This window comes from Sporothrix schenckii (genome assembly GCF_000961545.1).
Source record: "Sporothrix schenckii 1099-18 chromosome Unknown Cont49, whole genome shotgun sequence".
Taxonomy (NCBI): Eukaryota; Fungi; Ascomycota; class Sordariomycetes; order Ophiostomatales; family Ophiostomataceae; genus Sporothrix; species Sporothrix schenckii.
In genome coordinates, this window is record NW_015971150.1 from 26,145 (window position 1) to 52,377 (window position 26,233).

The window sequence follows — 26,233 nt, forward strand, 5'->3', positions numbered from 1 at the left end:
AGAGTCTAGGAATAAGAAAAAAAGAAAAAAAAGAAAAAAAAATAGGCCAAATGTAAATGTACAGTTAGATTACAGGTGAGACGCCCCGGTCTCAACACTTTGCGTACACCTTCTTAGCACAACATCCAACCTACGACTGAGAAACCATGCCTCACAGCAGCATGCGTCTCGGGTCCTCAATGTACTCTTTCACCTTCACGAGGAACTGCACAGCCTCGCGTCCGTCCAGCAGACGGTGGTCGTAGGTCAAAGCCAGGTACATCATGGGGCGGATCTCGATCTTGCCGTTGACGGCCACGGGCCGCTCCTTGATGGCGTGGAGGCCCAGCACGGCGGACTGCGGCAGGTTGATGATGGGGGTGCCCATCATCGAACCGAACACACCGCCGTTGCTGATCGTGAAGGTACCACCAGCCATGTCCTCAATGGTCAACTTGCCGTCGCGAGCCTAAATGTAGAAAATTTGTTAGCGCATTCGCATTGCGTCTGTTGACAAGCTAGGAGGCAATGTAGGAAGCCACAAACCTTGTGGCCCAGGTCAGCAATTGACTTCTCAATGGTGACCAAATCCATGCCCTCGGCGTTGCGAACGACAGGAGTTACGAGACCCTTCTCCGTCGCCACGGCCACGCTGACGTCAACGTAGTCACGGTAGACAATGGTGTCGCCGCCGTTGGGGCCCTCAATGGACGCGTTGACGGCAGGCAGGTCTTTCATGGCCAGCACACAGGCGCGCGTGAAGGCGCTCATGAAGCCCAGCTTGACTCCCGTCTTCTTGAGCACCTCATCCTTGTACAGCTTGCGGAACTCGACGAGCGAGGACATGTCGACCTCGTTGAACGTGGTTAGGGAGGCGGCAGTGTTCTGCGACTGCTTGAGACGCTCGGCGATTCGAAGACGCATACGGTTCATCTTGACCTGTGGCAGAGGGCACGTGGTATTAGTAGACTGCATCATCTGAGAGAAGAAAAAAAAACAGTAAAACCTGAGCGGTTCGCAGTTGACTTACTCTGCGTTCCTCACGGTTGCCAAGCGGCGAAGGAGAGGCGGGCTCGGAGCTGGACTGTTTTGGTGGCGCGGGTGAGCTCTTCTTCTCCGGGACAGGCGCAGGTTTTGATGGTTCAGCAGGTTTGGGGGCTTCTGGTTTTGACTCGGACTCGGTGGCAGTAGAATTTGCCGCCTCCTCCTTGGGTGCTTCGGACGCCGCAGGCTTCTCAGCCGGGGCCTCGCCCTCGGCGCCGACCTCTATGCGAACGAGATCCTGGCCAACAACGACAGTGTCCTCCTCGTTGGCGAAGAACTCGCGCACCACGCCGGCTTCCGTTGCGTTGACGGCCACATCGATCTGGAGCAGGTGTTATGCATCGTTTCGTTAGTCACCAAATTCGCGCGTCAATCGCTTCGCAATGGCAAACATGCGCACCAGCTCTTCAGAAACGCACCTTGTCGGTCTCAATGGTTGCAATCTCCTCATCCTGCTCGACGCGCTCGCCAATCTGCTTGGAGAACTGCTTGAGCGTGCCCTCTGAGATGGACTCGGCCATCACGGGCACCTTGACTACCAGATCCGCGTAAGTGCGCACATGCTGGAACATCAGCGGCAGCTGCGCATGGCGCAGCGACGGCTGTGGCCGGCACAGAGCGGCCGACCGGGCGGCGAGGAGGAATCGTCTCGACAGCATGGTGAACGGGCTGAAAAGGGGGTGTGTCGGACAACAAAACGAGCGAGCAAAACGTGAAACACGAGGAACAAAAAGAGAAAAGGCCGAAATAGAATTAGCAGCTGAAGTAAGAGTAGAAGACAAGACTGTCAAAACGACTGTTGAGGGTGGTAAGGGTGAAGAATTGAGTGACTACGGCGCTTCGTTTGGTAAACAGGAAATACGTGGATGAGAAAATAAAGTCCAGTAACCGAGCAAAGCCGGGGGGCATAAAAATAAGGTTGTCGAGCATCCATGAACGTAAATCGTTCAGCAAAAAAACCGGATCATGTGACCAAAGTATCGTCCTATTAGGGACTAGCTGACCCGCTTTTCTCGTGACCACGTCGAAAACGTGGCGCGCCTCGTTTTTGTTTACTTTTTGTGAGGGGGTCTGGGGATAGTGGTCATTAATCTGAGAGGATCATAGGCAAGCCATTTCGAACATAGGTGGTAGGAGGAGTAAACTCTAATCCTTGCCCCTCTTCTGTCAGAAGTAAGGCGCGGATAGCCTTTTTATTTTTATCTGGTAAAACACCGTAGAATCCCCGTTGAATCCTTTGATGCCTCAGGCACCAGGATCTGCGAGGCATTTTCGTAATCGTAGCTCCATAGTCACGTGTGGTGTTAGTAAGCCGGGCGGTAACGGGGTATCCCGTCCGCTGACGGCGCCTGCTAGTTTGGTTTGGCGGCTCACGGGGACTGACCCCCTGAATCGACCCCGTGTAAGCCTCGTTGAATCACCGTAGACTCGCCAGCTTCAAGAGTAGGAGAGGAGGTCTATGGCACTTTTACCCGTATTTATTACTATAATCCTTTAACTTATATAATTTATGCGTTCTTATACCTTTATCGTTTTTTAGTAATCAAACTATTATAAAAGACGGTACATGAATTTTTTTAATATTATTTTTTCGACCGTCTTTTTATATAACGTGGTGTAAAGGAATAGGTGCCTAGGGCCAAAATGGGGTGACCGTAGGTATGGCTCAGTGAAGGAAAAGAATATAGAAGATAAGAATTTAGGTATGCTTAAGTTCTCAAGACTTTCGCTTAGGCGACCATTCTACGATACGTGGCCGCCTACGAAAGGATTCTTATATATTCCTTTTAAGTGAAGTTTGCAGAGTTTTTGCAGAGTTTTCTTAGTTCCGTCGCTCGTCGCTCTAAGGCGCGTTGGCGACAATGGAACTTGCCAGAATCTTCCTTTTCGCCTTATGTACGATCGGAACTCTGATTGAGCTTTTGACCTTCCTCGGCTACTTGGGTAAGTTTGATAGGCGATTACTTGCCGAATCTCTTTCTCCTTACAGATGGCGTGTCATACCCATCTTGGGTATCCGACCCTTATCGACAATCAACCTGGCTCGACTCATTAGGCCACATCCTTGAGTGCAACCCTGCGAGGTGTCACAAGAAATTACGTACTAACGTGGTCGCCGTACGAAATACTATGTTTTAAAACCTCTTCTGTCCACCCCCTCCCCCTCCCCAACCCCAAGCATACGAAACGTTGTCTACGGAAGTATGCTCTGTATAAATTTATAGTACGAAATACAAGTTACATGTCTTGAAAAACTGTTTGGTCCTTAGTAGCTTATCGGCGCATTTTTTTCCTACAACGACGTACTCCGTAATTAGTCGATGGCCGTCTTCAACCTAGCCGCTCTGTCGCTTTTTAATTCAGGGTTGTGTTGGGGTACTAGTCGGTTAGTACAACGTTAATATTTTACGGTAATCAAGTACATGCCAATGCCTTCTTCCTGAGTATCGTGCACCGTTTACGACGTATGCTTTAAATGTTAGATGTGTCGCGGGTTGTCGAAGTGTGCTACTTTACTCTGTATTGCAATTATAATCACGTGAAATACTGGTTTTAAGTGCAAGTTCGTCTACAGAAAGACAGAACGCCGGCGGATAATATGGGATTTTGTTTCAGAAGTTTGTGGTAATTTTCTCACAAGTGGTGAGCTCTACTCCCACTGGTTATGGGTGGTCGTCTGATAAGACACACGTACTCTGTCTTACACGCAAACCCTTGCTGCGGCAACCTATCAGGATGCATGCTCAACGCTTTACCATAGCCTGCACCAGAGACAGGGTTTAAGTGGGGCTAGGTCTGCGTGTCGTATCTTACATATAATTTGCATGCGGTACGACGGATAATTGGCCCACGCAGCATTCTTGCCACCCTCGGTCACCATCTTCGTGGAAACCCATCGCCCGTGTGGCCTGGCCTGTGCCTCTCTTTTGGCGTGCTCGGCTCCCTTCCCTCGGGTCCAGGCTCGTGGCTCGCTAGAAATATTCCGTAGAGTAGAAGGTATATAAGTTCTAAGACGTGCGGTATTACGTTGTATTACCATTCTGGATACCTTACCTCGGAGGGTGCCGTCTAGACCTTGCACAAGCGTGAAGGAGCGGGCCCAGCGAGGCGGTTACTGGAAAAAAGCATGAAGCAAGTGTGCCAATCGACGATTACTAAGTAATATGGCACAGTTGGTTTTACGAGGTAAAGTATTATCTGCATGTTTTGTTATTTCCAGTCGTTCAGGACCCCCTCCCCGCCCCTTCCTCTCTCTCTCTCTCTCTCACTCCTCCTGAAGAACTCAGAGGTAGCTTGCCTTTGCACGCCCCCTTGCTTCTTTGCTATTGGTATGCCTCGTCCGAAAACACACTCCGAAAGTCTCTCGAAGGACCCCATCCACGAAATGGATGCGAAAAACAGCTCTTACCTTGGGGCCTATGGCGGAGCACCTCCCCTTCCGCTCGTCACACGCATCGACAGGGACCGTGGATTATCCGGCATGCTTGAACAGGAAAGGACTGCGTCCAACCTGGTCATCTGCCTTTTCTACAACATAGTTGTTTAACAGGTTGACATCCATTCCCAATCCTTCCACCCTGTCCTTGCTCTATTTTCTTCCTCTTCGACCTCCACCCAACTCCCTGGTCTGCAGTGTGCATGTACATATACGACATAATCTGGGATGGTCCTTCTCGTCGTAGTACGTAAGACGCGTGGGACAAAATGGGACAATGCGTAAGGTGTTGGAGACACAGCCGCTGGACACCCTTAAGCCAGACCAGGAAACGGACAGCTTTATACTTTATAGAGCAGGGCCTGCTTGATCTGTAATTTGCACAAAACAAACTTCGTGGACACCATCGACATCGTGGGTAGCCCACGTACGTCGTGAGTTTGTAATCCGATGCTGTTCTCTTGCCGTAGATTGGCCACCGACCACAAGAATAAGTGAAGGCTGTGTTTATATAAAGCCACGGACGGCCCATGTAGAGTACCTCCTTCCGTGAACTGCATTAATCTGTCTTTATTCCTGCGTTTGTACAAGAATGAGGCCGCTTGACTGTCAGTCTGGTCTTATCGTTCCCCTGCTCCGCAAACACACATCTGTAGCCGGTCACTGACACCTGAGCAGTGCATAACGCGGCACATTGTTTTTGGTGGCCTGCTCCAAATAGCTGTCTCCGGATAGTCCGAGTTTGTGCACGCTCCAACATCCACAACGGTTCAAGAAGCTTGTGTGTCTCCTATCCTAGGCAGGATGGGGAGAGCCAAAATGGACGAGGAGGCGGCTGCGAGAATACGAAAGGCTAGAGGTGATAAGGTATCGTGGAACTAGGAGACCCCTTGCCCCCCTTAGATGTGTTGGAACAAAGGGTTGCCTTTATTCTTCTCGAGACTCATAGTAATTTCGCTGACGTTGGCAAGGATGAGTTTGCACGCCGAGCCCAAATCGCAGCGTTGGCAAACAAGGACGCAGGATCCAGCAAGGGAAGCCAACAGATTACCAAATACGCTGGACAAGCAAGCCAGCAAGGGTGCAGCAGCCGAAAGTGAGAATCAATGTGAATTGCAATCCTTCACCTGAGCATGGCATATTTCGAAGGAGGGCTGAAGTGTGCGAACGCCGATCTGTCGGCTGTACTTCCAAGTAGTATGTGTACTACTTGCCATAAAGGCGGAAGTGGGGGGTTATGGGTGTGTTTGTCTTGCGCGCCTTGTTGTCGGTTTATTATGTAAATTCCGTCGCGTGGTCGTTCGAGTTTTTATTTTCTGTCGATATCCCAAGGTTTGTTTCTCTACCCACCAAATACGAATATAGATACACAGGCCGGGCACCCAGATACCTGCTTTTACTTAGACTTTGAAATCGTTTGTGGGACAAAAGGCGATGCTTGTACTTTGAAGCGTGAGATAAGCGAGCTGCGGCGCAGGACAACATGTGTGCTAGGTGAGTAGCCTCAAATCAGGCACCGCGGGGGTTGGGAAGCTCATGTTTGGCATTGCACAGTGGGGTTAACTGCTCCGTTCCCGGCCCAGAAGAAATTTCACTGGAAAAAGAGAGCGCGAGAAAAGGCTTCAATCGACATACCCTCGCCAAGGCGACAGGTACAGTCACAACGGTCATATACAATGGTTAAGTAAACCACCGGGAAATTATTATCGCCAATCAGATTGCCTTTTTCTAAAGCGTCGGCATCGATATCCTATGTACCGACGTACGATATATGTGCGTTGTTGTTATCGAAGTATTAAATCATACCTGCTGGATAAATACATATAATATCGCCGCCATGCCTGTAATTCATCTTTTCAGGGCTGGTATAATGGTGTTGAAGAGCCATTCCGATCTCTATTATAGATGTTGCACCACTTGCTAAATTTATTACACGTGACATCACGTCGCAAGTGCAAATGGCTACCACTTTTCTCCACACTATCATTTCCTGCTTCTAGTCTTACTCTGTTCTGTGTCGCCCTGTGTCCGCCAGCGATTGGACCACCCGATTACGAACCGCATACACCGCGCCGGCCTTCTTGTTGACACGATCTTATCATGCGTGGCCCCTAATGCAAGCAACGTTGTTGATGCCGACAAAGGTTTTAGGCCCGTATCGACTTCCTACGCGCCCCTCCTTCTCTTGAACACGACTATCGAAGTGATCGTATCCTATGGTGTGGTTGATGTGTTGTACGTCAATACAACGAATCCACCAAGCAGACACTTTGCCATAGCCGTTTCGGTCGCCGTCAAAGTCGTCGCTGCCATGGACCCGAGCATACAGCGCGCTCTCAACGAGAAGCTGTACGAGAAACGCAAGATTGGCGCGCTCGAGTATGTACAATACATAAGCGTACCTTACAATGCCGTCGTCTTCCCCGAGAGCCACATTGCATTGCATTGCTCTGCGCCACCTGTAGCTAACCATATACCATTCTGCTAGGCTCGAACGCTCCATTCGCGAGCTTGTTGCTCACAAAGATACTGCAACTGTCGAAGCAATCCTCGACCAACTATGCAACGAATATGCGTATACTGTCCACCAGCACTCCCGTAACGGCGGCCTAATCGGACTGGCGGCTGCCGCCATAGCCCTTGGCTCAGTGCGTATTTGTCCTGACCCCTTGCCCCTTTCTCTCTTCAGCTCCCCGTAGCACGTTGCGCGTTCTCGCCCCAAACTCTGCGGCTAACCACTTTCATAGGAACTGCCACGATACTTGGAAACCATCGTCCCGCCCGTGCTGGCCTGTTTTGTCGACCAAGATGCTCGCGTGCGCTATTACGCTTGCGAAGCCATGTACAACATCGCAAAGGTTGCCAAGGGCGAGATTTTGATTTATTTTAACCACATCTTCGATGCCCTGTGCAAGGTGCGTTGCTTCATATTGTTCTCACTGGCTCTACCTCCCTACTGATAGGTCTCCCAATAAATACAGCTTGGTGCCGACTCCGAATTATCGGTTAAAAATGGTGCCGAGTTGCTTGACCGCTTGGTCAAGGATATTGTTTCCGAGTCGGCTGCCACGTATGTCTCAGTTCTTGTCACATCCGATTTCGAGAGCGGGGACAAGGGATTCGACCAGGACGATGTCGACCTTCCCACCGCTTTCTCGTTGAAACGATTCATACCGCTCCTGAGGGATCGCATCTTCGTTCTCAACCCCTTCACTCGGACATTCCTCGTCGGCTGGATCGTGCTTCTAGACTCCATCCCTGACTTGGAACTGGTGGCATACTTGCCAGATTTTCTTAGCGGCCTGCTGACTTTTTTGAGCGACGCGAATCGTGACGTGCATATTGCTACACAAACCTGCCTCGACAAATTTCTGGGCGAAATCCGAAGGATTTCTCGCGTTAAGAGAGGCATCGCTGACAGTAGGAAATCCAAGACGAGGGGTGATAATAAGCACAAGTTTGTTCAAACTGAGACTCCTGGAAGTGTCCTAGCACATGTGGAGGATCCAGCCAAAGGCTTTCATAACAGCCCCGACTCATCCACCATTGCCACAAACGCCCCAGCATCGGTTCTTTGGAACGGTAGCGTCGGCAGTAAAGGTAACGATGGCTCTGGAGCCGATGGTGACGATGCTGATGATGGAGAGGAGGCCGAAGATGACGACTACCACAACAACGATGCCGACGAACCTGATGTTGACAGCGAGGACGACTGGGTGCCTGGCCAGGATGTCCATATTCATTACGGCGCTATCTTGGAAATTTTGACGGATACGTTGGACTCACCCCAGGGTATGCTATACGGTTCTTCCATGGATTTTGTCAAGCAGCTTCCTCACCTTCCCTTAACCCTGATTGTATTAACGTTCTTCGTCTTTGAAACGTAGGAGAAGATGGCCTCTTAGAGTCACTGCGCTGGATTGTCGAGTTTTTGGACATTTGCCCCGAAGAAGTCTTACCTTTTACCCCCAAGATTCTTGCTCATTTGCTTCCAGCATTGGCAAGCGGAATCGAAACCATTCGGCAGGCTGCCGTTCGTGTCAACAACTCTCTTATAGACTACGTTGTATCTCTCCCTGCCGACCAGGAGGCCGGATTAAGTTCGACGCTGCCGCTCAGAGCTGCTAATGTTACACCCGCCCAAGCTGTTGACCGCCCGGATACGAGCAGCAACCGAGCTTCCTTGTCCATCTCCAGAGATTTCGATGGGACGAACCCAGCATCATCATCTCTTCTACCCACAAGAGCCGCGTCGGCTACAACAACGGCTGCATTTAATGCTAGAAGATCACCAACACCGGCAACTGACCAAAAAATTCTAACGGGACCGTCTCCTCAACCGGAACTGGATTATGCCGCTGCTGTGAACTCTCTAACCCTGCTATTTTTAAACGATTACGAGGCGACGCGTGTTGCGGCTCTCACGTGGTTGATCATGCTGCATCGCAAGGCGCCCAGAAAAGTCCTGGCTTTCAATGACGGGACGTTTCCGGCCTTACTCAAAACTCTTTCAGATCCTGCGGAGGCCGTTGTGACGAAAGACTTGCAGCTGCTGTCACAAATATCTCGCAATAGCGAAGATGACTACTTTTCGAACTTTATGGTGAATCTTCTACAGCTGTTTTCTACGGATCGGAAGTTGCTAGAGACGAGAGGTAACCTCATCATACGCCAGCTTTGCGTCAGTCTCAGCCCAGAACGGATCTACCGGACCCTTGCCAATTGCATAGAGAGAGAGGAGGATGTTGAGTTTGCCAGCATCATGGTCCAAAATCTCAATAACAACCTGTTAACAGCACCGGAATTGGCTGATCTCCGCAAGCGCTTGCGAAACTTGGAAACGAAAGATGGGCAGACCTTTTTTGTCGCTCTTTTCCGCTCCTGGTGCTACAATGCCGTGGCCACGTTTTCGTTGTGTTTGCTTGCTCAAGCCTACGAGCAAGCTTACAACCTTCTTCAAATCTTGTATGAACCTCCGTGACAAGCCCCCTGTGCTTCATACTGCACATGATTGATGGCATATATGTCAATGCAACAAGAAATAAACTAATATGCTGCCATAGTGCTGAATTAGAGATGACTGTGAACATTCTCATTCAGATCGACAAATTAGTGCAGCTGCTGGAGTCACCGGTTTTTACATGTAAGTACGATCTAGTAGTTGGAATGTAACAAAACAATTATATTTTGTTCCTGGTTTAGTTGTTCGTTCGCCATTTTGACCTTTTTATACAGATTTGAGGCTGCAACTACTTGAGCCGGACAGGTTTCCCCATTTGTATAAGTGCCTGTATGGTTTATTAATGCTGCTTCCCCAGTCGTCTGCGTTTGCAGCCCTTCGAAATCGACTGAACAGTGTTAGCTCTATAGGCTATTTGCACACTGCTCCGAGAGTGTAGGTATCCCTGTGTTTTTATTGACATCCCGTGAGTCGACCACAGAAGTAGACGAAAGAAACATAAACTAACATACGGTTCGCCGTGTAGAACTAGCACACCTGCAAGTGGGCCAAACTTTGATCGGCCGAATAGACTCAAAGGAAGAGAAGATGGCATCATCCGATGGGGAGAGCTATTGGAAAAGTTTCGGACCGTCCAAGAACGTGCACGCCGGTCGCAGAGAGCGTTGAGTGGCCACACGACAGAACCCGTCGACGATAGCTTGCCTTTCGGGCTGGGACCCGATTTTCGAATCAGCGATGGCGTTGGCGCTCTGGAGCACAAAAATTCTCGGGATATAGGCCCGGCGGCCAGGACTGTTGCTGGAGGGCCTCCGGTTCCGGTCAAGGATACCTCTGTGCAACCAGGGCCCCCAACCAAGGCAAAATCAACCCTTGGGAAGCAGCTCGGGAGGTTTGGCGGTGCCGTGTCTGGTAGAGTGAAACGTGGTCACTGAGTGAACCGGCAACACATAGGCGTGGTTTGCCCTGGGAGCAATAGGAATTACACAAAGTGATCAAGGAGAAAAGCAACGTGTGTCGCAGAGAGGCCACACGGTGACCGTGGCAAACAAATCCAAATCGCTGCACACAAGACATGTGAGCGGTGGTTCATCTTGAACGTTTAGGCGTGGCTTTCTCGACCAAGCCTTCAAACATATTGTCACGTATTTGCGTAGCAGCTTGCAGCTCTGACTGGAGTATCTCGAGTTGCTGCTTGGCAAGCTCCGTATCAGGAGGGAGATTTCTAAAGGCGTTGATTTGCTTGCAAAGAGCTTCGTCGTATTCCGAGAGTTTCAAAAATATCGTCTCGTCGTCTTCGAGCTGTAGAGTCGTGGGTTTTGAAAGCTGGGCTTGGACACTGGGCGCGTCTTTTATGTCTTGGAGACGCGAGGTTTCTGTTTTTATTTTGCGTTGCAGCTCTAGGTTTTGTCTCGCCAGGGGTGCCGACGGCCTGTATCCATCGCGCTCGTGGTCATCAAAACGGCTCCGTAACCTTGAGGAATGGTCACCAACGTGCGCATGAAGGACCTCCGTTCGCGAAAGAGCCTGCTCGAGCTGGAATAGGTACATGTCCAGGTGAGCAAATTCACGGCCTGTTCCTGTCGGTACTGGGATAGCAACTCCAAGCTCGACGGATGTGGCAGCTAGTGCATCAAACGCCAAGTGCCCTTCACGCGACAGTTCGCTCTCAATAGCCGCAACAATTCTACCTGCCGCATACACCGGAGACATATGTACGGCCTTTGGTTCGCTGTTGCCATATTCTTCGGCTTTGGAAAGCGTCCGCAGCGCCAACGTTTCAAGGCTCGAAACGTGGCCGAAGTCTTCATCGACGCTTTCATTCAAAGTTGAGAGTGTGACGAGGGCCCTCAGCGTCTCTGAATTGCGCTCAAAGGGTGGAGGTGAACGGTTGGGAAATATGGATGACAGCCAGCTGTCTACATAATTCCAGTCTTTGGCTGCAGAGGAGGCGAGACGGGCGACAGATGGAGAAAAAATGGCAGCGGATGTTGGTATGTGTGCCATGCTGCTCGGCCTCCAATTTGTTGGTATAGCAGTTTGTTTGGAAGGCACGAATTGTACCAGTCGGGTTCTAGAGTCTCTCGGAGTCCTATATGTCAAGGAACGCAAATCATGCTGATATATTTGGAGATATTAGCACGCCTATATGGCTTATTTTAATAGCATTCAAAAATCTCATCTCGATAAATGCATTTCCAAGGCATTGTTTAATGCTAAGTAAGTCCGCCAGTTACGCAGAGACTCCTTATTGGCCAGTTACCGAGTACGTGTATTGTACTCCCACAACTTATTAGGGGCCTCCGTGCTGACTATTCGACCTGGCCCTCGAAAAGGCCAGGTTGCCTACTGTAACATGCCAACCAGTAAGGCTACATAATTGGCTTCAACGACAGATGGAAATGTGAGGCAAGTAAGAAATTTGTGCCGCGCTCGCTTCAGTCCTGAGCCAGTCTTCTACCCTCAAAATTGTCCTGAGGGAAACTGACAAAGAAAGAAGCCATTGTCAAATGCCCGGGCAATTCCTGGATAACTACTTAGCCAACTGCTACTTCAAACCGATATCCCTCCACCACTAAATACGGTCGCCTGCCGCCTGTGCTTGACCCAGAGCAGCTGGCTATTCTCTCCCACAACCCCAGATATGCTTCACACAGCTCGCATTACCTAGCTGCCGACACGACACGTCACAATGATTATCAAGATTTCGGCAATAGCACTCGCGGTGTGTGCTGTATCAGCCCTGACAGCAGATGACATCCCGGCAGATACGCCTGTGACCTCTCTTCTTGCATCCGCTCAGAACCATCTTTCCCGGGGCGAGACGGGCGACGCACTCGTTTACTACGATGCCGCCATTGCGCGCGATCCAACAAACTACCTTACGTACTTTAAGCGAGCAACCACTTACCTTAGCCTTGGCCGCGCACCTCAGGCCACCGATGACTTCAACACCGTCTTGTCTATACGACCTGGGTTTGAGGCTGCTCATGTTCAATTGGGGAAGATCAAGCAACGTGTGGCTGACTGGAACGGGGCCCGCGACCAATTGAGGCGAGCCAAAGATGCACCAGATGCTGCGGAACTTTTGGCTGCTGTGGACGACGCCGAAAATGCTGCTTGGGCGGCGGAGGCGGCGGAAGCGAAGAGCGACTGGGAGGAGTGTGTTAACCAAGCCAGCATGGCGATCATGGTGGCGACGAGGGCTGCTTCTTTACGACGCATTCGCGCCCACTGCCGGTTTGCCCGGGGTGAGGTTGAGGAGGGCGTTGGCGATCTACAGCATGTGCTTCATTTGAAGCCGGGCGATGTCTCGCCATTCCTTGTTATCTCAGCCATTAACTTTTACGCCCTCGGTGACCTTGAGAAAGGCATGTCGCATGTGCGCAAGTGCTTGCAGTCTGACCCGGATTCCAAACCTTGCAGGGCTTTACTGCGGCAGGAGAAAGCAGTCGAAAAGACTTTAGCGAAAATTGAAAAGGCTTTCTTGAAGGATCAGCCCTCGACGGGGACCATGCAGCTTATCCCAAATGGCGACAACCCAGGCCTTCTCCAAGAAGTCAAGGATCAGATTTCCATCCTGCGCAAGCAAGACATTCTTCCTGCAGCAGGGCCTAACGATCTTATTTCTAGGCTGACGGGTATGGCTTGCGAAGGTTACTACAAGGCACGCTCTCCCTTCTCCGTCTTGAGTATCCCGGGTGCCATTTCATGTTATGACAGAGACTAATGCAAGACAGATGAAAAGCAAAAAGGCCCCCTCCTGGTGTGAGGATGCGCTTCGTTATGACGGGCACTCCCTATATGGCCTATTGCACCAATATAAGGTGCAGCTGGACGCTGAACAATATGAAGCGGCTATAGAGACACTGAAGAAGGCCAAGGAGGCTCATGTCGACGAGTCCGATTATATCAACACGCTGGTCAACGAGGCCGACGTCCTGCTGAGGCGGAGCAAGATCAAGGACTATTATAAAGTTATAGGTGTGGCACGTGATGCCGATGACAGACAGATCAAAGCAGCCTACCGCAGGCTTTCTAAGCTTCACCACCCCGATAAGGCAGCTAAGCAGGGCTTGACGAAAGAAGCCGCAGAGAAGAAAATGGCCGAAATTAACGAGGCTTACGAAGTCCTGAGTGACCCTGAGCTTCGTGCGCGTTTCGACCGAGGCGACGACCCGAATTCTAAGGGGCAGCAGAACCCGTTCCAGGGCAGTCCCTTTGGTGGACAGCAGTTTATGTTCCAACAGGGTGGTGGGCAGCAATTTAAATTCCAATTCGGATCTGGCGGCGGCGGCGGCGGGTTTCCGTTTGGGAAATAAGCCGACTGAAATTTTACACCACACATCTTGTGTTTTATTTGATGTTTTTTTTTTAACAAAAAGAAATTTGGAGGAGGGGCGGACGTGTATGAGCCTCTTTAACTGAATATTCCTTCGTATTCTACCCCGATATGTGGTCCTTTTTAGTTAATCCTTCTTTTTTAAAATTTCCTTTTAATGAAGTAAAATAAACAACTGTGGCTTTCTGCTTATTTGACAACGTTGTTTATTTCATCGCCGTTTCAAGTTGCATATTTACATGACCTCGAATCGGAGTCGAGGTGCGAAGGACGGATCTGAGGCTGTGCTCGTATGTATAATTTTATATTTATGTTTTCTGTAAAAAGCGAGATCACACAAGGTGATGGGTGCAAAGAACTATTTCAAATACTAAAGTGTGGCAGTCGCAAATCTACTACCGAGATTATATGATACAAAGATTAAATCCAGTCGTCGCTTCCACCCCTCGCCGAGGAACCAAAGCTGTGAGACTTTGATATGGCCCATATGGTTGTAGACAAACACATGCATATAAAATATAACAAGATGCTGTCACAACTCCCCACTATGTATGTAAACACACCGTGGACTTGCTTGCCGCTTTACTGCCACTCTTGAAGTTTTTTTCAGCTTCCTTCACACGAAGTATCAGTCCTGGCACAAGACGACCTACTTATTTGGACAGATTAAAAAAACCTACAAGGTAGACTGAATCCGTAAATGTATAAATGTGTAGATATCGTCCAAAGATTTCTATGCCTTTCCCCTGTGGCGACAGTAACAAATAGCCATAGGCCTGGGGCTGGATCCTGTGACCTGGATTCCTGGAGCCTTTATCGGTTTTACTGCCCCGAACTATTTCTGCGAATAAAATACGCCCTACGTATGGATTAGCAAGTCATGTATTTGAATTGCCGAGCAGGTGGCACCCTGCTCCCTGGGCTCGCACGGGAATACGAGCATATGACAAGAAGACGCAGCTAAAGGGCGAATATAGACATACTTGGAAGCTTCGTACGCAGACCAGCAGATGGCGGTGCTCGGCATTGTGGTCACAACCCTGGGTCGAACACCTTTAAAAAACCCACGGAGTCCCTCCCGCGCGTGGAGAAGTCGGCAACCGGCCATAAAGCTGTTTACGCTGCGTAGCTCGGGGTCACCGGCGCTACCGCGGGTCTGCAGCATAGTCTTGATTACGTCCATCGGTGTCGTGAGGCCGGCTGCAACCCCGCCGGCAATAGCGCCTGCAAAGCAGTGCGTCACAGGGTCGTACTTCTTGCTAGGGTTCATAGCGGTGGAGATAGACTCGTAGGCAAGAAATTGGAGCGCGGTAAACGGAACGGTCATGGAGAGTGTTGTGGGGTAAGAGACGTAAAAGGCGGCAATACCCTCGTTCCGATAGACGTATTTTGCACAGTCCAGCATTGAGCGATACATTTTGCCCGACCCCTCTATTTGCATACGCTGTTTGATGACTGCAGCAACGTACATTAGCAACTTATGAGCGCCTCTTGGAGTGCTTCCCCATAGCTGGCCAAAGAAGGCAGCGGCTTACGCCTGAAGAGTCTTACCGTCGAATGGGTTCATCAGGGCATCGCTGGCAATAGTAGCACACGCTCCGCTCGTTGCTATCCAAGTCAGCTTTTGGGCCCTTATCCAATGGTAAGAACATGGCTCAGTTCGCACAGGCAAATGACTGCTCTGGCATGTATACCGAAAAAAAGGGTGGACGTGCATTAAAGGGACAGCACTAACCGGCAGCTAGAGGGTGGTGTGTGCCGACTTTATTGCCACCCATGACATGCTTGACAGCCTCGTACGTCGCAAAGTAAACGGCATGAGCTGGGCCGGCCCCGACGACTACGCTGGACATGCCCCGCCATAGGCTCGAGATACCTTCGCCAACGGCCATGCGGTAAGTGCTCTGTATCAGGCTGGTATAGGCGGGGCCACCGCTGGGGCTTATAACCTGCATGCGTGTCTGGAGAAGGGGGACAAAACGATTAGTCTGAGAAATGCGTCGTGATGGGAAACTATGAAGGGGGGTGTGCCGCAGGGTAGCGGGCACTGTCTATTTACCTTGATCGCATCAATTGGGTACATGACTGTGTGTTCCTGTGGCTCCTGGTCAGTATCCAGAGGCTGGATTGAGTGCCAGGATGCAGTCAAGCTCGGCAATCTGGCGCAGTTGTTCTGCTCGACTTCTACTCACGGCAATACCAGCAAACGCTCCTGCCGCCATGTTCTGGACAAGGGAGAAGTTAGGTGGCAGGGATTCATAGCTGCAGAGTTTGAAGGAAGGACGTTAGCAAGCATTGCAGCAACAAGTGAGGGAGTGTGCATGACTCTCAAGCAAACGCACTCGTAATCATCGACATCCTCGACAGGCTCGGCACCTGGCTGAGTCATCTGGGCCACAGCAGCAGACGTGCCGCCCAGGGTCTTGTCTTGAAGAGCCAGTGTGGCGATCGTCCTGGGCGGGCCGGGGCGGAGGGGAGAGGCAGAGAGCAAAGAAACGACGAGCTTGGCGAGTCGTCTCTTCTAGCGTCTGCGTCCTTGCCTCAGTCCACCAGTTTTATTCTGCGAGCGCTGGGCGGCGTTTATTAGGGCCGTGTGCGGATATGCAGCGCGTCAGTATCGAAGCACGCTTGTTGGTGATGTCGGCCGACAGAGGCTGTCTGATCAGATAAGAGGGGGAGAAGGTTGCGACGGCAGAAATATAAAGGTTTTGGGGTTTTGCGGAGGTTGGTTGAAAACTGCAGGCGACGATGGTGGGTCGTGATGTTCTGCCTCGTGGTCGGCTCTTGAGGCTCTGGTAATCGTGGCCGTGGTGTCGCGCCCCGGTAATGCGTCGTGTTGGCCTAGCGGATCGGATCGTGGAAGCAATGCTCTGGGCGCTGCGAAATGTTGCCGCAAGATTGGGGAGTCGGTTGCACGGAGGAGCGGATATCGGATCAGCTCCAGGATCGGGCAGTCCTACTATTTGCAGGGTGCAGCTATTCTCACGGACGGCAGTGGAACAAAGGTAGGCTCAAGATAGTATGGAAAAATTGAAGACAGTTCAGACCGGGGGTTGGATGCGTACTCCGTTTGCGATTCAAGGAAATAAGGCGCGAGAGACGGGGGTAGGGGGATGCCAGCAATTGGTTGTAATTGCCAAAGAGAATCGAATTTTCACCAAAAATGGACTTGGGCGCTGGAAAGGACTTTTGAGGAAGGAGGGGGGGGGGTTGGTTTCTTCCTTTTTTTTNTTTTTTTTTTTTTTTTTTTTTCGTCGGAAGTTTCACAGAATGTTTTGAGCTGAAAGTTCCAGGCAGTAATTACTACTCTGAGTACTACTGCATTAGGGTCTAACAAACAGGCCGAGGGTAAGTTGTCGCCTTCTCTTGTCTTTTCGTGTCTGTTCTTCTTCCTTTCTGAATGTTGCCAGTCTTAGGCTTTTGATATCGCATCAGATCTTGCTGTTTGGTTTTGTTTTGGTTTCTTCTTTCGTCTTTTCTCGTTTTGTCCTCATACTTCTTCATAGCGGGAAGATGGGACCTACGTAATCGGCATAAGATACTCTGTACCTGGAAGACGGCTTGGGACGAACAGGAGCTAAATGCGATACAATTGAAAACTACACAAGTGCGGATGAGTTTTCTGACCACGAGAAAGATGGCTGAAAATAGAGCGCTAGCCTCAGTGGCTCGGCCCAGACAGGCACCCACCACAGTGTGTCCGATTGGCGGCGTGAGGCCATGCCACCGAGCGACAGTGGAGTGGACCTGCCCGTGAAAGAGTATTGCCCCGTTTCTTTATCGTAGGACGAGGGCAAACTACAGCTCGTCTCTGTGACCAGCAGGCCAACGTTTGTTGTTCACTAGACCCTTGGGCGGCCGATGGCGTCTCGGGCGAGATAGACCAAAAAAAGCCGCTTCTCAGTGTGCTGCCAGTGATGTCGGAGCCATTTCGGAGACACGCGAGTGCCGGATTGATTTAAAGCGCATGCACGCCGTTAATACCGTCACTACTATGAACTTGTTGACAAACGTATTTTTCGGGAAGGTGATGCACATCTGGTCGTCTCTACAACAACGCCACGGCGGCTGGTCGTATCTGCACTGTCACGATCACAGGTGCAGCGCTCGCCGTAGCCGTAACACGCCGTATATTACAGGCGCTATAGGTGAGTATGACACTTGTTAGATGCTCTCTTGCCGCCTGCATTATTACGTAAACGCCGCGTCCCCGGTTTCGCGACTGAAGTTCCCTCCTGCTCCGTGTCTCGTCAACGCCACCGCATGCTCCGGTGTCCCAATTTCTCGCCTTTTTTCACCTCTTGGCATGGGGAGTACTCCGTAGACCGCTCGGTCCACTCCAGCGCCACCCGCTGCTCCCCTGTTTGGGCAAAATCAGATGCCTCTTTTTGTGCTTTTCTACTATTTAGTTTGCATATGAACCTTTTCTTGTTCGTTGTTCAATTGCATTCCCCGCGCTTATACGCGAAACCTCCGTTCGTATATCCGACAGAGTGCCACGGCATTGCGGTGGCATGACCATTGATGTTACGCAGCAGTATCCCTGCATTCTCACTCTACGAACGAGATGTTTCGTCCATGACCAACGAATAAATGCCAATGAGTGATTAAACCGATCTCGACACAACCCCCGATTAGCCGACGGGATTTTACAACGTTCAAAAAACACAGACAAAATCATAAGTCGTAGGCTGCGACAACGTGATTGGCTAGCCTGGCAAAAGGAGAATCTGCAGATGGTTGCGAAGTCTGCGCAAAAGTTCAGCGCCGCAGTTGTCCGAGCGCTTCGATCCCGCAAGGCCCGACATTAGAGTAGGATGGTAGAGAGCTGTCGCCGAGGTCGTAACGTTGCCATAGAGAAATACAGAGTCGTCAAATCTTGGAACAAGTGGAAAGCAAGCACAAGAAGCCAGCCGGTGCCACAGACGAAAGGCGACACAAGTGGACTTGCTGCCTCAAGACAGCTTTAATAGTAAACTGACTTATAGCTACCAGGTAGTAACAAGTTCGAAGCAATTCAGCTCTATCGCGTTCCCCGATAAGTCCAGCGCAGCGTTCATAATCGCCTCAATGCGTTGGAGGTGGACCCTCAACAAATGGACCCTTGTCACCAAATATCCCGACGGAGATCCGCGAGTTGGCAGCGTTAGAAACATTGATATACGCCAAGTAGGCTGTCTGGAGCTATTGACAACGAATCAAGCAAAACTAAAACAAAACCAAAGCCAAAATATACACGAGGCTCCAATCCCACGACTGCTGCGACTATTTCCCTTTATCGCCTCACCGTTGATGTTTTTGCTATCGCAGCGCTTGGTATAGCTGAAGTTTCTCAGAGCTGCACCTTGATTGTTCGCCCCGAAACAGCCCTATTTTTCCTAGCCCCTATATAGCGCGCCATTTCTATACCAGCACGACTTGCTATAGCTTCGACTCACTTCCAGACTCGCACACAACACACGGCCCACGGCCGGTGGCCCGATGCTCCATAATCATCTAGAAGTGAATGGCGCGGTTGTAGGTCGCCATGGCCGCCTCCTTGAGCGCCTCTGCAAGCGTGGGGTGCGCATGCGTCGTACGCGCAATATCCTCACTCGACGCACCATACTCTAAAGCCAGCGTGCCCTCGGCAATCATCTCACCAGCGCCAGGGCCCACGATGTGCACACCTAGCAGCCTGTCCGTCTCCGCATCGGCAATGACCTTCACGATACCCTCGGAATCGGCGTTGGTCTTGGCGCGGGAGTTGGCAGAGAACGGGAACGTGCCGACTTTGTACGCGACGTTCTGTGCCTTCAGGTCTTGCTCCGTCTGACCCACCCAAGCCACCTCAGGGTGCGTGAACATCACTGAAGGGATACAGCCGTAGTTGACGTGGCCGTAGCCCTTCTTCAGATATTCCACGACAGCAAGGCCCTCGTCCTCAGCCTTGTGCGCAAGCATAGGACCGAAAGTCACGTCACCCACGCACCGAATGTGCGAATGTTTTGTGCGGTATTCCGAGTCAATGACAACACGTCCGCGCTCATCAACATCCAGGCCAATGTTCTCCAGCCCCAGGCCCTCGGTGTAGGGACGACGTCCGATGGCCACCAGGACAACCTCGCCTTCCAGCTAAATAAGCAAGAGTGTCAGCACATCTGATGAGAGACAGTGAAAGGAGAGAGTGGGAGACAAAACAAGTGGCTAACACAACACAACGTACCGTCTCGGGCTTGCCGCCTTTGGCAGCATCAACCTCCAGCTTGATCTTGTCGCCACTCGTATCGCCACTGACAACCTTCGTGTTGAGCTTGAAATCGATGCCCTGTTTCTTCAGGATCTTCTGTGCAGTCTTCGAAATCTCTGTGTCCATACCAGGCCCACCAATCTGACCGAGGAATTCAACCACTGTCACCTTGGCGCCCAGGCGAGACCACACCGAGGCCATCTCCAGGCCGATAATGCCACCACCAATCACGACCAGAGACTCTGGCACCTTTTCAAGCGACAACGCGCCAGTGCTAGTGACGACGCGCTTCTCATCAATATCCAGACTGGGGAACGGTGTGGCTTCACTGCCAGTGGCAATGATAATGTTCTTGCCCTTCAATGTCGTCTCCCCGCCGTCGTTAAGATCAACCTTGACTGTATGCTCGTCAACAAACGAGCCGCTTCCTTTGACGTATTCAACGCCATTTTTCTTGAAGAGAAACTCAATGCCTTTGGTGAGTCCTGACACGGACTGCTCTTTGGCCTTCATCAGCTGGGGCAAGTTCAGCTTGACGTCGCCGACCTCAATGCCGCGGCTCTTGCTGTCGTGAAGGATCTGGTGGTAGAGGTGGGAATTGTTGAGCAATGATTTCGACGGGATGCAGCCGACGTTCAAACAGGTACCGCCAAGGGATCCGCGCTTTTCGATGCAAGCCACCTTGAATCCTTCCTGGCCGGCCTTGATAGCAGCAACGTAGCCAGCCACGCCACCGCCGATGACGACAAGATCCTTCTCCTCGCCGGCCTCAGACGCGAAGCCACGGCTCCATCGGGAAATCGGCGATGTCGATGCAACAATGGTTAAGAAACTGCGAAGTAGGAGAAGTTAAAAAAATAGAGAGAGACGCCATTAGTATGAGATCAATATAATGTAGGGAGCCCAACGAGGGTGGGCACTGTGCCAGATAACTCACGGTGACTGTTTTCGGACAGCTGACCGGACAACAGTCCGCGATATTAAACAAGACGACATCATCTTCGGCTGTAGGTGTGGACAGAGTAGGATGAAGTGAATTAGTGCCAAATGAATAATAGGCGCGGATATTCGTATGATTGACACAATTTATGTCGATGGGGGATAGAGCGAGTTTGGTGGTGGTGATGAAGACGGGTTACGGGAGCTTTCGGATAACGGGCAACAAAACAAGAAGCTGCTTGCCCAAGGCTTCGGAAAACAAATTTGGGTTTTTGGTCTTCTGGTTCGCTTTTTGTTGACCCGGCGCTACTGGGAGGTGCGTCTTTAGTGACACAATTAAGTGCTAGGTGCCTGAAATGTGAGGCGTGCAGGACCCGCCTTTTCTGACACTTAAGGCGACGGTAACCGTCACGGCTTCTTTTCTGACGACGTGTTACACCGGAGGCGCCCATGTTATCTCACGCATTTAAGTTCCATTTTGCGGCTCAGGAACCTTTCTATACAATGTCTGATTGTCTACTGTGCGTGTAGCACAGCTGCAAACGAAGTCGCGTAATTATGACAGATGCTGATTTGGATTGTTCGTTATGAGCTCTTGCATATTTGCAATTACTTTTGTTCTCGTTGTCTCTGTGTATAAGGGTCTACGCCCCGGCCTGTTTTTCGGGGCAGCTTTTTGACCACGAACAAAAGGGCGACATACAAGCTCATGAGCCTCGAGGATCTCGCAACGCCTTCTGCGCCCGGTCACACAACTTGGCGATGCGATCCTCCTGGTGCTTTTCAACTAGTTTTGATCGTCGGACCACCATGTCGATAAAGTACTGTAGCCCGCGGCGAAGGTCGTCCGTGACGCTGGCGGCCTGGAACCGCTTGCGGATGACGGCACCACTGTTGCCTCCAGCCTTCCCAACCCTGCTCGTGCTGTGTGCCTCTTCAAAAAAAGTCAGCAGCATCACCTCAACAAACGCCCGTGTCTTCGCCTGCAACCGGACCAGGCTGAGGCATTTCAAGATATCTAGGCCGAGGTTTCCACTTGCTACCAGAAAACCGCACAATTTTGCCGTGTTGACGATTCGACGCATGTCTGTTGCCTCGTCATCCTCGTCCGCCTCGTCGTCTTCCGCTTCTTCGCCAAACATGGGCTCGCCCATCCGCCGAAACAGCTTCCAGACGCTTGCTTGAAATACCCATGCCATTCTCCTATCGGCGCCGCATACCTGCCGTGCCACAAGTGCGTAGTAGCGATTAAAGTGCTTTTCGGACCCGACACACCGGAGAAGCACATTGGGCACCTCTCGCTTCTCGAACTTATTCAACCCGAGTCTTAGGAGCCGGGCTTGCGCATCTTTACTGTCGGTCGCTGAGAGAAGGGTGATGAAGATGGATCGTCTTGCATCGGTATTCATACCCTGCTCTCTCGCCAGCAAATCGAGCTCTTCTACATCGGCGATATCATCACCCCAGGAGCCCAAAATGTCATCTTCGCCCGGCTCTATGGAAGCAAGTCGGCCGGTGCCTTGCCGTGTCAGCGGCTTGTCGTTAGCGTCAGGTACTTTGGTGATCCCAGAGTGTTGACCTTCTGGTTGTTCGTCACGGCCGGCCCAGCTTGCTCCAACTAACCACCACTTGCCGCGCCTGCCCACCTGCTCAATGTCGGACAAGCTGACGCGCAACGGTCCGGTCGCCTCTAGTTTTCTCGACGTGGGTAGACCACCCAACACCTTTCGTATCCTTTCTGCATGGCCAAAGCCACTGCCTTCTTTATCACGTTGCTTCTTCTTGTCGCCCTTCTTGATATCGCTTATTCTATCAATCATATGCCATGTGCGAACGGAAAGGGCGTCTTCGCCCCCAGAACGCACAACTGCAGGCTGGATGAGAGCCACAATGTCTTTGAGTGCTCTAGGGTCGTCTTGATGAAGACGGTGACCGCTTATTTCAAACACCTTTAGTAGCATCTCGGCGCTTGTTTCGTTGAGGTTCGCAAGCAACATGCGAATGTAGTCGTAGATAAGGTTTGGTCCGATCATGCGGAAATTGTAGAGCTCGGCCATAAGAGAAAATAGATTAAGGGCTGCCTTGGACGGTGGAGACCACGAATGTTGCAGGCGGCCTGCTGCGTTCCCCGAGTCATTTTTGACCAGAGCATCGTAGTGTTGCTTGAAAAGCGTCGCATTTTGCTGGATGAAGTTCGCTCCGAAATCAGGCCCCTTGACCATATAGACCGCTGATGCAAATCCAGCTATCAAGACTGTAACATTGTTTGACAGGGCGCTTTCAATATAGATTTGCTCGAGAAGCTTGTCAGTTACCGCTTCCGTTACAAATTGTCGTGGGCTCTCGAGATAGAGTTTCTCGACTTCTCCAAGAATGGCTAACAAGTTGGCATCTGACAGGCGAGCAATCAAGTGGTGCGCTTGTCGCCGCACCCGAGTAACGCGTTCGGATTCGGAGTTCGTCGCTCGTTCAGTTCTTCGGAGGGCCGGAGGGATGTATTTCTGCGACGACGGCAATGATATGGCGGGCGCGACATAAGGATTTTCTCTGACCCGTTTCGATGTTCGCGTTGTTTGATCGCCCCCACTCCCTGAATCAACAACGATAGAGCACCTTGTTTCTTCGTCCGAGACTCCAAAAATACCGTCATCGTCGTCATCGTCGTTGCTGTCGTTGTCGTCCCCGTCGCTACTATGATGAGCGTCGGCGTTTTGTCCCATCGCCTTTTGTCGTTTCGCTTGAAGCCATTCTTCTGCTTCGTTCTTCCGTTTATTTTTCAGGGTTGCCTCAACGTTCTTGTCTTCGGATTCTCCAAGAGACTTTAGCAAGTCCCCAAGGCCATCGTCTTTGAATGTCTGAGGAAGGGTTTTCCGCCCCTTCAAGCCTAGCTTGCGCTCAAGCTCTGCAATATCAGCGTCGTCCTTCTCCAGTTGCTCACGCATGCGCCTAGAGGCTCTTGCCGGGGTGGCAGTGCCCAGGTTAGGAGAACTGGCGCCGCCATCATTCCCCTCCTCGGAAGTCTCATTGTTCAGAGCATCACCCTTTTCAGCAATATCGAAACCATCAAAGTTGTTTTCGTCGATTGAATCATCATTTAATTCTTGGTTGACAAATTCCGACTGGTTTTGGCTATTCCCCGTTTCATTGGGCAGTGTCTTGTCGATACCAGTGGCCTGCTGTCGGTTGGGGGTTCGGGAATTCCGAGACGTGTGTGTTGTCTGGTTCGACTCACGCCGTTGCGGGCAATCTGTCGCAATACCCTTCCGTTGTCTTGTGCGCATGGCATTTCGCCGGCCGCGACTGAGTGGATCTTGCGTATGCACACCAAGCTGTCTGAGGAGTCCACTGGACAAAGATGGCCCGGTGTTTCTGAAAGGTGCCATATGCGAACTTTGTCTGCGTAAAGCCTTTAGAAGGCCTATTTCGAACTCGGATGTTGTCGTGTGCTTGGAAAGCAGTGTCCAGTATCACCAATGTTGGTTTATCAAGGAGTGGAAACAGGTGGGACCAGACTGCCGTTGTGTATATTCTCTTCCTTCTTCGATGGCCGGTGTTGCTTAGTGTGTTTGCAGAATGAAAATTTGTTTTTTTTTTTTTTTTTTTTTTTTTGAATTTGAATTTGAATTTGAATTTGAACGGAAGCAAGATTCTAGTTCGGTCGTAGGTCACGGGCGGACCCACAAAATGAATAGCCTTGAAATTTCAGCCTTGCCTGAATGACTAATAACGCCGTTTTCATTTTCTCGTGGCGTCTTTGAACCTCGGGCACACCAAAACCTCAAATTATCAGAATCACCTACAACAGCCAAGTTTTATTCCGTATCGCCGCCTTTTAGCCATGCATCATCTTACCAACGACGAAGTATGTCTCCCTGGAACGGTACTCCAACAGATCTTATGTTTATGCAGGCACTAAGTAAAGTGACACAGTTTTTTTCTCGGCTCGCCGAACTTTTTCACACACAAAAGGGCAAAGATCATGGCGCAATATACCTGAGCCAGAGACGACGTACGTGGACGCTCACTCTTTAAATTCTCTCCTTTTTGGCTTATGTACTATGTGCAAGGCATTTCAACTGCTAACGGCTTTCTAACCCAGTGGTGCGCGGTGAAAAGGACGCTTTGGGAACCGATGCGGATGACAACTCAGACAACTGGATTTTGGAGCCACAAGCACTTATTATTCGCGCAACCAACGGCAAGTCCAAGAAGCACCGCAAGGAAAAGATTCGGTTAACGACAACAGTAGCACCGGATGCACTGACAGGCTTCTACGCGCGCTACGCGGAGACGTGCAAGGCTGGGATGACGCTTTTAAAACCGCGCGATAAAAGCAAGAAAAAGGCCAAGGCGAAGAAGAAGAAGTCTACCACAACGACACCGGGCCCATGATCGAATACAAGCACATCTTTTGATATGTACGGAGGATACACGGTGGTACGCTTATCTGACTGACGGTTATCAACTGTGTCGCCAACTCGAACAAAAAGTTTCTCTGTCAACATTTTCATTTTAAAGGCACTGCGGACGATTTGACGGCAGTCTGGCCTTTTACTATTGCAGGCAATGAGCCATATGTCCAATGTCGCTGACACCGCCATACTTGGCCATGTAAAAGCGGATCTTAAATGAATTTTGTACAGCTTTATAAAAGTCAGAACATGAATATGAATATGAATATGAATGAGTACTATTCACGACCCTGCGCAAGGTACGCATCCCTTTTCGATCAAGACAGTCTTGCCGGAAAGGCCCTCATAACTATTCTTGGAGCCGTAGTCCGGGAAAGCGTTTGCACTTCCCAAGCTTCCCTACCTTGAAACCTGAGGCCACAATGGTACATCTAGTAATAAGACTGGACGAGACGTAGAAGGCATCCTTTTGACCTTTGATAACCATACTCCTCGATGTGCAGACCATAAATATATCCTAGTTTAGTCATGCACTTTTGGCAACAAATAGCCAATCACTTTTTGGCCAGACTCGAAAGTGTATAAAGATAGGTGTTACAAATTGAGCAATAAATAGTTGAGACAGACAACAGACGACCGGAAAGACTCGGTACGATTCAGTCCCAATATAAGCCACACGCTCGTTAATTGTTATGGCGACAAAACGAAAAACGAAAAACGAAAACGAGAGAAGAAAATATAAGGTGGGCATGTACAATGCCAGTGCGATGGAAGTGAGTAAGAAAGGTAAAAGAATAAACTGAAATAGAGAGAGATAAAAGCAAACTGGACGACTGATGTCGAACGGACGAATGGTACAAAAAAAACAATACTGCATGGCTTTGTGGCAAAG

The 26,233-nt window shown here is 50.6% G+C and overlaps 11 protein-coding genes across 11 annotated transcripts; 6 read left to right on the plus strand and 5 right to left on the minus strand.

The window, feature by feature from the left end:
- Nucleotides 1-151: 151 nt before the first annotated feature.
- Nucleotides 152-1,682, minus strand: SPSK_00516 (2-oxoglutarate dehydrogenase E2 component (dihydrolipoamide succinyltransferase); the record flags this gene model as incomplete). Its single annotated transcript, XM_016727483.1, has 4 exons — nucleotides 152-448; nucleotides 526-957; nucleotides 1,010-1,345; nucleotides 1,443-1,682. 4 exons carry the CDS (start codon nucleotides 1,680-1,682, stop codon nucleotides 152-154), a joined length of 1,305 nt encoding a protein of 434 aa, XP_016582562.1.
- Nucleotides 1,683-5,278: 3,596 nt separating this feature from the next.
- On the plus strand, nucleotides 5,279-5,559 carry SPSK_00634 (uncharacterized protein; the record flags this gene model as incomplete). Its single annotated transcript, XM_016727595.1, has 2 exons — nucleotides 5,279-5,318; nucleotides 5,363-5,559. 2 exons carry the CDS (start codon nucleotides 5,279-5,281, stop codon nucleotides 5,557-5,559), a joined length of 237 nt encoding a protein of 78 aa, XP_016582563.1.
- Nucleotides 5,560-6,770: 1,211 nt separating this feature from the next.
- Nucleotides 6,771-9,440, plus strand: SPSK_00422 (vacuole morphology and inheritance protein 14; the record flags this gene model as incomplete). The annotated part of the gene is made up of 5 exons (XM_016727391.1): nucleotides 6,771-6,838; nucleotides 6,948-7,107; nucleotides 7,207-7,374; nucleotides 7,441-8,251; nucleotides 8,347-9,440. 5 exons carry the CDS (start codon nucleotides 6,771-6,773, stop codon nucleotides 9,438-9,440), a joined length of 2,301 nt encoding a protein of 766 aa, XP_016582564.1.
- Nucleotides 9,441-9,535: 95 nt separating this feature from the next.
- SPSK_00585 (uncharacterized protein) lies at nucleotides 9,536-10,354 on the plus strand (the record flags this gene model as incomplete). The annotated part of the gene is made up of 3 exons (XM_016727551.1): nucleotides 9,536-9,602; nucleotides 9,830-9,854; nucleotides 9,946-10,354. The coding sequence occupies 3 exons, from the start codon at nucleotides 9,536-9,538 to the stop codon at nucleotides 10,352-10,354; spliced, it is 501 nt and encodes a 166-aa protein (XP_016582565.1).
- Nucleotides 10,355-10,508: 154 nt separating this feature from the next.
- On the minus strand, nucleotides 10,509-11,426 carry SPSK_00572 (uncharacterized protein; the record flags this gene model as incomplete). The annotated part of the gene is made up of 1 exon (XM_016727538.1): nucleotides 10,509-11,426. The coding sequence occupies one exon, from the start codon at nucleotides 11,424-11,426 to the stop codon at nucleotides 10,509-10,511; it is 918 nt and encodes a 305-aa protein (XP_016582566.1).
- Nucleotides 11,427-12,111: 685 nt separating this feature from the next.
- Nucleotides 12,112-13,149, plus strand: SPSK_00563 (uncharacterized protein; the record flags this gene model as incomplete). The annotated part of the gene is made up of 1 exon (XM_016727529.1): nucleotides 12,112-13,149. The coding sequence occupies one exon, from the start codon at nucleotides 12,112-12,114 to the stop codon at nucleotides 13,147-13,149; it is 1,038 nt and encodes a 345-aa protein (XP_016582567.1).
- Nucleotides 13,150-13,159: 10 nt separating this feature from the next.
- SPSK_00604 (uncharacterized protein) lies at nucleotides 13,160-13,741 on the plus strand (the record flags this gene model as incomplete). The annotated part of the gene is made up of 1 exon (XM_016727569.1): nucleotides 13,160-13,741. The coding sequence occupies one exon, from the start codon at nucleotides 13,160-13,162 to the stop codon at nucleotides 13,739-13,741; it is 582 nt and encodes a 193-aa protein (XP_016582568.1).
- Nucleotides 13,742-14,583: 842 nt separating this feature from the next.
- On the minus strand, nucleotides 14,584-16,150 carry SPSK_00511 (solute carrier family 25 (mitochondrial iron transporter), member 28/37; the record flags this gene model as incomplete). The annotated part of the gene is made up of 7 exons (XM_016727478.1): nucleotides 14,584-14,596; nucleotides 14,745-15,216; nucleotides 15,313-15,369; nucleotides 15,497-15,749; nucleotides 15,821-15,883; nucleotides 15,954-16,023; nucleotides 16,104-16,150. The coding sequence occupies 7 exons, from the start codon at nucleotides 16,148-16,150 to the stop codon at nucleotides 14,584-14,586; spliced, it is 975 nt and encodes a 324-aa protein (XP_016582569.1).
- Nucleotides 16,151-19,257: 3,107 nt separating this feature from the next.
- On the minus strand, nucleotides 19,258-20,989 carry SPSK_00489 (dihydrolipoamide dehydrogenase; the record flags this gene model as incomplete). Its single annotated transcript, XM_016727457.1, has 3 exons — nucleotides 19,258-19,875; nucleotides 19,967-20,822; nucleotides 20,928-20,989. The coding sequence occupies 3 exons, from the start codon at nucleotides 20,987-20,989 to the stop codon at nucleotides 19,258-19,260; spliced, it is 1,536 nt and encodes a 511-aa protein (XP_016582570.1).
- Nucleotides 20,990-21,636: 647 nt separating this feature from the next.
- SPSK_00421 (nuclear protein (Sgd1)) lies at nucleotides 21,637-24,312 on the minus strand (the record flags this gene model as incomplete). The annotated part of the gene is made up of 1 exon (XM_016727390.1): nucleotides 21,637-24,312. One exon carries the CDS (start codon nucleotides 24,310-24,312, stop codon nucleotides 21,637-21,639), a length of 2,676 nt encoding a protein of 891 aa, XP_016582571.1.
- A 455-nt stretch (nucleotides 24,313-24,767) lies between these two features.
- Nucleotides 24,768-25,321, plus strand: SPSK_00610 (signal recognition particle subunit SRP14; the record flags this gene model as incomplete). The annotated part of the gene is made up of 3 exons (XM_016727574.1): nucleotides 24,768-24,791; nucleotides 24,860-24,938; nucleotides 25,029-25,321. The coding sequence occupies 3 exons, from the start codon at nucleotides 24,768-24,770 to the stop codon at nucleotides 25,319-25,321; spliced, it is 396 nt and encodes a 131-aa protein (XP_016582572.1).
- Between the last annotated feature and the right edge of the window lie 912 nt (nucleotides 25,322-26,233).